The following is an 8,547-nucleotide window of genomic DNA, read 5'->3' as shown; positions in this document are numbered from 1 at the left end:
TGATCCGTAGCCTAATTTTGTTTGACCTGTACGCATGTGAGATGTGTTTGTTGTTAATCAGAGTGCGTGAGAGGAACAGGGTCTTGAAGAACCAAAATTCCTTCGTAACTACCACCCCACTACTGCTGATCTCTACACATTACAACGACTTGACTCGTGATTGTCAAACCTTGGTACCATTGGAGGTACTTTGGGTTGCTTATTAGAGATTTCCTTTGGAGCTAATGAAAATAAATGAAAGTATTGACTAGTTACATGTATGCAAATCAACTGGAATATTGAGCAAATAAGCAGCAATAGTCAAAGATAATCAATTAGTACAGTGACAAAAGCACTTGCTGGTTGGGATTGTATCTCAATATTGGAAATATTATTTTTAGTGTAAATTGTATTGACATTTCTAACAATTAAATTAGCATTTCAATAATTTATTCTTATTTCAGCAATGAACAGGCATTATTATTTCATTGGCAAGACTTGTACAAAGAGGCTTTCTGTCCTTCCAGTTGGAACAGGCGAGAGGATATGGGTCTATCATAACACATTGTGTTTTTTAAAGAGTGAGATTTAGAGGTAGAGATAAAATATCTTATAAATGATACTCTCTGTCAGGAAGCAACTTACAAAAGATCAGACATTCAAAAGTAGTGTGAAATGTAAAAATGTTTACTCCGAGGAATATGGGAAAAATGCCAAGTAGTGTACAACATGCCGTTAAATCCTTATTCATTTTTGGGAAAAAAAAAAGCCAGATGTTCCAACTATATGAGCTGCTTAAAAAACAGCTTAAGAATGAATCCACTTAAGTTTATAAAGGGGATCAGAGTTTTGTGGTCAAACAATAGCTCCTGGTGGGTTTCTGTGAGGACAGTTTGCTCTTCTTGGTGAGAGTGCTGCGAGCGTCCCGTCCTGCCAGGAAGTAAAGGATGGGGTCCACGCAGCTGTTGGCACTGGCTAAAGGTCGCGTCACCTTGTAGGCCACACTGGCAGCTTCCAGCAAACCACAGCTGATCTGATGAAAACAGATTGAAAATCTGAGGAGTTACAAACTGCAAGCCAATAAAAATCAGAAACAGACTGAGGACATACCTGTGATGGATTCACCTGTCTCAGGTATCTAAATGAATAGTAAAGACTTCTGGTCAGGTGAAAAGGAAGGAAGCACAGCATGAACGCTGCCAGCACAATAATGATCATCTTCACAGACTTCTGCTTTGACCGTTCTGCCTTCAGACCGCCTCCTTCACCTTCACCTCTCTCATTAGACCCCCAGCCGGGCTCCAGAAGCTTCCGCACCATGAGGCCATAGCAAACCATCACCACCAAGAAGGGCAAGGCAAACATGAGCACTGACACGACTGAGCTGTACACCAGGAAGTCATCAAAAAGCTCTGGGCTGGTGGTGTCATAGCAGATTTGCCCTGTCTTTACATCCCTGGAGGAGAACATACATTAATACATTCAAAGCCGTAGAAGCAAAATGTAGTAGACAATATGTAAAATATAGTTTAATCACCTTGTTCTGGAAAAGTAGAGAATTGGAGCCTGGCAGGATAAAACACATGCCCACACTGCTACAGACACCAGTCTGGCCCGACGCGCACTGACCCAGCTGAGCGAGCGGACGGGATGGCAGATACCAAGGAACCGATGGAGACTGATGCAGCAGAGGAATAGAATGGAGCCTGCAAAGCAGAGCAATAGTTTTATGTTCTTCATATATATTAATATGAGTAAATGTTATATAGAGATAATATTTGAGCCAGGGGTAAAAAAGCAGAGTAACATCTACATAAAAGTTGAAGGACTCTGGCCATCAAGGAATGTAGTTTGAGACCCCTGGAAACTCCCTGGAATCTATAAAATGCTAACATTAAGAAGCTGGTTAGATATTCAAGCCATTGTTGTATTGTTGTATTGAATCTCCATAATTTATTGCACAAATGTGTTTGCAAAAAGATTAAAAAAAAACATTAAGTAGTGGTTTGTGGATTCTTCGGTAGATTACTGAAGAGATACTGTTAAGATTTCACCATGCCTTCTCTTTGATTATACGCTATGCCAACATGTATCATTCTGTAGTTGTGATGTCTGCCAGAAATATATCACATTATGGCCAAATGCCAAATATGACATGATTTTACTTTGCTCTTCCCCTTCCTCTGCGTATCACATTTCAAATACTTGTGTGTTGCATCATAGGTGTGTGTGGCTTGGCCTGTGCCATACCATACAAGTTGGCATAAAACAGGAAGCGTATCAGCTTGCAGATCGGCTCACTGAAGGGCCAGTCGTTCTCGTCGGCATAGTAGTAGATGAGGAAGGGAAGGGTGAAGATGTAGAGTGTGTCACACATCGTCAAGTTGAACATGTAAATGGTGGAAGGCTTCCATCGCTTTGTGCGGAACACCATCACAAAAAGAGCTGTGGCGTTCAACGCCAGACCAACGACGAAAACCAGGGCGTAGCTGACGGGAAGGAGAATGTATTTAAAGTCTTCGTTAAATTGACAGAAAGAGCTGGAGTTGGAGCGGTTGGTCACGTTGATGTGAGGGTAGGCCATGCTGATTGTGACAGCACCTGAAGGGAAGATTTAGACTGGTTATGAGTGAGTTCACTTTGATATTTAGGCATTATTCAGAGGGCTATGTGGACACAGGAAACGTGCCATTGTCCTAGGACGCTCATCTTGTTCTGATTCAGCAGCACAGTTCAGAAAAATCATGCAGAGGGATGGTTGGAGTCACTCAGCAGAGATTGAGTCATTTGATTCTTGATTTTTGTTTTTTCTATCTGAGTGGGCGCTAGAATTGATGAGAGAAAAATGTGAAGTCCTATAAAATTGGGAAAATGACCAAAATGATAAATACTGTATGTGACTGTAAATAAGCATTTAATTAAAATTCATGATTTTTTGTTTTTGCTCTCTTGAATGAGTACAACCATTTGAACATTTCAAGATGTGGGATTTATAGGTTTCACAACGAAATGTAAGATGTTTCTTTACCTATTTACGAATTTACACAAATTATACTGTTGCAACACGATGTTTATTGCAGCTGTATTTCCACGCAGATAATCAACCATCACCCTCACAATCTGAATGCCTCAGATTTTGAAGACTCACAGCTGTGCAACAGAAGAGAGAAATAACTTTCTAACTCAAACCAGACTCAGTTTCAAAACTGTTTGAAGACTTTATCTCCCGCAAGCAACAACAGTGCCTCGCTCAGCTTCATCTGGCATTGCTGTGCAGTGACCAGCTTAAATCTGTCATGCATTAACATAACACAAATGGAATTTATTTATGCAAATATAACAGCAAACCTTTTTTCTATGTCAGTTTCAGAAAAAACTGGAATTTTGTTGTCCTCTTTCTGCTTTCTTTGTAAAACAAATCTCCTGTTCCCCAGGAGTGTTCCCCTTTTACAGTGTCCTCTTTGAATCTGCAGAAGGTTAACTTTCCCTGATAATGGTTAAGAATTAGCCACTTCTTAAAAACTCTACCCAGTTCTTCTAACTTTCAGTGTGCGAAGCAGAAAAAACTGAGCACATCCAGCCATGCAACAACACCCTGTACTTTCCAGATGAAGTAGTTTCTCACATAGATCTATAAAACTGATAAAATTAAAGGGCTACTCACATTAAATGAGAGTTTTAGCGCTGCCTTTCCAAAGCCAGGAATCCTCAGAGTGCTCCTTTTTTGGCTGAGTGTACAAGTAGGAACTTTGGGTTGGTAAAGAACTTGGAGGTGTGTGCTAGACAGGCAAGCTGCAGCCTGCACGCTTTACCCTGAGGGCTCGGATGCTATTTCTCTCATTTACGGCCTTAATTTACTGTCCAAATCTTTGATCTTACATGCATTACATTTCAAAAATATATCAAATCGAAAGTCTAAATAATTGTTTAATCTGCCAAAACACATTGGGAAAAAAAACAAAAAATACATGCCGGCAAGAACAGAATATGGTGATATGGTAATATAATGTTATTTATGGAAAGTGAAATCTATATGGGAATGTTTTATTTTTTTGTTTCTTTGCTAGAACAGTTTTGGCACATTAGTGTTATTGGGTTTGTGTGTGTGTGTGTGTGGCTTTAAAAATCTATAAATAAAACATAAATGTTTAAATTATTACTTTTATGAAAAGAATAACAAAGAAGTAATTCTAGACACAAACACTTCTTTGTTAGGAATTTGCTGGGATTGGTTCAAATTAAACCAATCTAATTTCAAGGAGAGCGGTCTGATGAAGAGACTTGTTTATGAAGTTGGTGGTGGTGACGTCCCACATCATCCCAGTGCCTCCACCAAAAGCTGCTTGATGTTTGTCAGTTTTTCATTAATACAGGGCACATGTTAAGTGCATTTTTGTTATTAATATGGCACTGTTTAAACAAGCTTTTCAACAGTAAAAATGTGTATCCAAAAAGTAGTGTTACATCAAAAATAAAATCAACCAAACACATTTATTTTCTTTTGGATTATATTTATAAAGGATTTTTATTTTTATTATGACTATTGCAGTTTTATTGCTTTGATGTTGCATTTTGTCTTCTTTTTGCATACACTTAATATCCCTATTGACACCTCTCTCCCACTTTAAAGCTAAACATCTACTGATAAAGTTAAACGAAGGAACTAGTTTTTCAAAAATATTATCATCCCTGATCTCAATCTTCTGAAGTACAACAACACTAACATTGTCCACATTTAAAACACAAGACTTCCAAAGTTATGTTGCTGTCAAATATTGAAACATGTTCACCAACACAACCGTATTTCTATTTAAACTGCTATAAAACTGATAAATCTTTGGCAAGCAAGCCAGGAGAAGAAAAAAAAACAACATTGTAGGCCAGCAAACTGATGTAACACAGTGTACTCATCCCCAAGGTGCACTGTTTATTGCAGCAAGAGTTTGTCTGCCCTTGATGTGGTGCAAGATATGAAAATGTTTCTTGAGATTGCTTTATTCACTGGAAAACAAACAAGCTTTAACATAGGAGACACCGCGTCTAGAATATAATGTGTAGGACCTGCTTTCTTACCGTAATTCTGCCAAAAGGAAACAAACCATACATCAAAATAATTGTCTGAGTATCCTCTCGAAATACAATATCATCCAGAAATGAGTGTCATCCATTTTCTTTCCTGCCTTGAGCACTAACTGTAGATGTGTTTGGCTTCAATGAATAGCCTCGTGTGGGTGTATGCGTTGTGTTAATATTGAAAAGGAAGGTGAGAAGAGGCGCTTAATGTCTTACCTGCTTTTAGAAACGCTGCGCATTAATCATTAACTGTTCCGTACCCTTACATGTATGTCACCATAGAGGGCATACACCTTGCGTTTTCCTCTGTTAGCCACTATTACTATATCACTGGAGTCACACTGGTCACACTGTGGTCAGATAATTTGATAATTACTTCATGAGAATTATTTAAACACCTTTACTATGACAATCTTGAAATGAAGATAATCTGCTTTGGGAGAGGTGGAAATTTTCAGAATCAAATGAGTAATAAGGACGTTCATTCCATGATTATTAACACATATTAACCTATTAACACGTATTAACCAACCTTGAATAGCTTGGACCATTTTCTATTACCAAAGGTTACATTTTACTGGGGAGAAAACCTGGTTGGGTGGGAGGAGTGGTTTAAACTGTTCTGAAGCATTATGGTGTTAGAAAAATTATTATCTTAGTTCGTTTACTTTTATATTGGATGGTTATGTTTTCAGGTTATTCCGTGTGTTGTTTTCTTTCCCTTTCTTTTATTGTATATTCTCAACTGTCTTTTAGAGTGTTCTCTTGTAGGTTGGAAATGCCTCACACATTCCTGTGTTAACGAGCCACAATGATCTTTGTCTGTATCCTGAGAGTGGTCATGGTTGTGTCCCAAGGATGGGACATCAACAGAAGACTTCCAGAACATCCTGTAGGATAGTGTATTGATCAATTGTTTGCATGTCTGAGTGAGAAAGCCAACCTCTTTGTGTATTCACATGATAATAAAAGGCAGTTGGGGACTGAGAACCGACGGAGCTGACCTCAGCTTTTCTGCGGAAAAGTAATTTGTGTCTTTGGTTGATTCTTGCAGGTTGGGGAACAAAATAAACCCAACATATGGTCATATAAATCCAACTATAGGGATTAGGAAAGACAATTTACACATAGACTTCATGTATCTTTCTTTTTTTGGTTTAGATTTTTTGTATTGCTTTTGTATCGCTTTTTTAATTAATAACAACAATCCATGCAAGGACATTTTTGTCCCTGCATGGACATAGATTTAATCAGTTTTTAAAGCTATTTAAACAAACTCCTAAGGGCAATTTAGAGAAAACAATTGACCTATACAGTCATGTTTCTGGACTGTTGGAAGTGTCCAGGGATTTTTTTTTATGTGACCAACATATTTCCTCTGATTGGAAATAATAACAATTCCCCAGACGAAGTCCTGACAAGAATTTGAAGAAGAAGAGAGGCAAAAGGCTGGTGATGGCACAGAGGTCTTCCAACCTCAGAGATTTGGAGCTCATCGACCAGGATAAGTGGCTCAGACCAGAGAAAACACACACAAACCTGGTCAGCAGTTATAAGAAAGAGTTGGTTAGGGGAGCAACAACAAAGATTTTTACACCACTGGTTGAGGATGTCTTCACCCAATTACATTTTTCTCGTAAATTACAACACAAAATCTTTAACAAGAATCTGCTGCCTACAATTTGGGTAATGTTTATTTAAAAACAAAATCAAAAAAATCGATTTAAATTGGAAAATGTTGTAGTGACCTTGTTGAGTCCAATTGTAAAGCTGAAGAGATGGACCAATTATTTCACAAATATCACAGCTTTGTCCAAATATTATATTATATTATATTATATTATATTATATTATATTATATTATTATATTATATTATATTATTTATATTATATTATATTATATTATAAAGAGATAAGAGCCCTTTTCAGTGTGTATTTAAAAACGATCGATTTTTCCTTGATCGACTGCGGTTTCTTGTTGCTATGCAGCTCCGTCTCTTGCCTTTTCTTCTTACTCATGCTGATAGTCGTTCGGGAGCGAAAAAAATAAATACCCCGACATAAACTGCAGTCAGTATCTCCATCAGTCATCCTGTCTTCACGCTTGCCTTCAAAAATATGTGCGGGCGCGTTAATCGAGGCCATGCCGGCGGAGAAACAAAAATAATTGTGCTGTGCCGATTTTGTTGTCCCCCCCCCCCTCATCTTCTACCAAACATATACGACTGGTGTCCACATGGTGGCGCCGTTGAGCTGAATTTGCTAAAAACACTCTCTCCTTCGCTCTGCTCTTTCTTTCTCTGCCGCCTACATCATCAGTACAGTGCTCTCGTAGTGTCAGCAACCAGCACGAGCGCGTGCAGTGGCTCCTCGTAGCTTCGGCTCTCAATAAAACTGGCCGTTTATCATCAATCATGGCCGCCGGAGTACAGATTTAAGTCTCCGTCTTCTCCTCCCTGTCGACTTTGAAAAGGAGTAGGGGGGGTGGGACGGGGGGATTTCTGTTTTGAAGAAGACGAAAGATTATTATTGGCCCCACACGGATTTGGATTTCCTCCTGGAATTACAGTACATCTCACAAGGGAAATACCATTCATGTCAAATCTCCAACATGCAGCCGCCGCCGAGGAAGGTGAGTGATTCCCGGGGTCCGTTATGTTTTTTAGCTGGCTGCTGGCTCACACAATGACAAATAACGGTGTTGTTAACCTCAGACGGAAGTCATTTATTGACCCCCGCACATCAAGCGTTTGTTCAACGCAAGGTTAAAGGTATCAGATGGACGAGCTAGCATGGCGAGTTGGAAAGCCGTTATTGACATTAATGTGCATCTGTCCAGCCGTCAAAACGTCAAAACCGCGTTAGCTCCGAGGCACTAGGTGGTCTGCTACAAGACGTTTGAAACAAAGCCCCGCGCTATTGTATTGACTCTGACGCCGTGGCTGTCATTTTAACGCGCTTTGTTGTGAAAATAACTTTAAATTTGGTGCCTGTTTGTTGCATTTAAGTGCAACAGTGCAAACCAAAGCCCGGCGTTGTTATTCCGCTAATTTATGCGCGCTGTCAGATTTGTGACAGCTTTTGTTTCCAGAAGGCACAGAAACAACGGGCTTTTGTCCAAGGTGATGCATAATCGTTTTATGTTTTTTTTTGTTTTTGTTTTTGTTTTGTTTTTACTTTAGCAAAAGAGCATAAATCAAGCGAGGGTCACATTGGTTCATCTGTAAGGAAGCTGAGCTTGCAGAAGCTAAACATCACACGACAGAGCCTGGTCTGATGCTGGCTTATTGATCTGTGTTTCACTCTAGAGTGGAGAGACGTCCCTACAGCACTCTGAAGCACACAGCACTGTCTGCGAGCATAGTATTCAGTTTGAAAACTAAAGAGAGGTCAAATAAGAAACTTAAATACGGTGGAAATGGAGTTGCTCTCACAAGCTTTCTGTCCCTTGGTAGTATTTTTTGATTTTATTTTAAACAAACACCTTCAATTAAG

General features: G+C 39.1%; 2 protein-coding genes across 6 annotated transcripts in view; one reads left to right on the top strand and one right to left on the bottom strand.

Annotated features, from left to right (window-relative positions):
- Nucleotides 1–95: 95 nt before the first annotated feature.
- p2ry2.1 (purinergic receptor P2Y2, tandem duplicate 1) lies at nt 96–3,894 on the bottom strand. The gene is made up of 5 exons (XM_055029025.1): nt 3,644–3,894; nt 2,230–2,580; nt 1,517–1,685; nt 1,090–1,435; nt 96–1,012 (listed from the first exon to the last, which is right to left on the bottom strand). The coding sequence occupies exons 2-5, from the start codon at nt 2,561–2,563 to the stop codon at nt 821–823; spliced, it is 1,041 nt and encodes a 346-aa protein (XP_054885000.1). The 5' UTR covers nt 2,564–2,580; nt 3,644–3,894; the 3' UTR covers nt 96–820.
- Nucleotides 3,895–7,371: 3,477 nt separating this feature from the next.
- Nucleotides 7,372–8,547, top strand: part of LOC129359407 (F-BAR and double SH3 domains protein 2-like) — a 55,528-nt gene continuing 54,352 nt past the window's right edge. For all 5 annotated transcript variants that reach the window (XM_055029020.1, XM_055029018.1, XM_055029017.1 and 2 more), the window contains exon 1: nt 7,372–7,684. In XM_055029020.1, coding sequence (XP_054884995.1) covers nt 7,664–7,684 — 21 coding nt within the window. In that variant the 5' untranslated portion in view covers nt 7,372–7,663. The remainder of the gene's footprint in view (nt 7,685–8,547) is intronic.

Source organism: Poeciliopsis prolifica, unplaced genomic scaffold, assembly GCF_027474105.1.
Source record: "Poeciliopsis prolifica strain line A6 unplaced genomic scaffold, Auburn_PproV2 SCAFFOLD004, whole genome shotgun sequence".
NCBI classification, from domain to species: domain Eukaryota; kingdom Metazoa; phylum Chordata; class Actinopteri; order Cyprinodontiformes; family Poeciliidae; genus Poeciliopsis; species Poeciliopsis prolifica.
The sequence above is the reverse complement of the archived record's forward strand: the minus strand, read 5'-3'. Positions and strand labels throughout refer to the sequence as shown.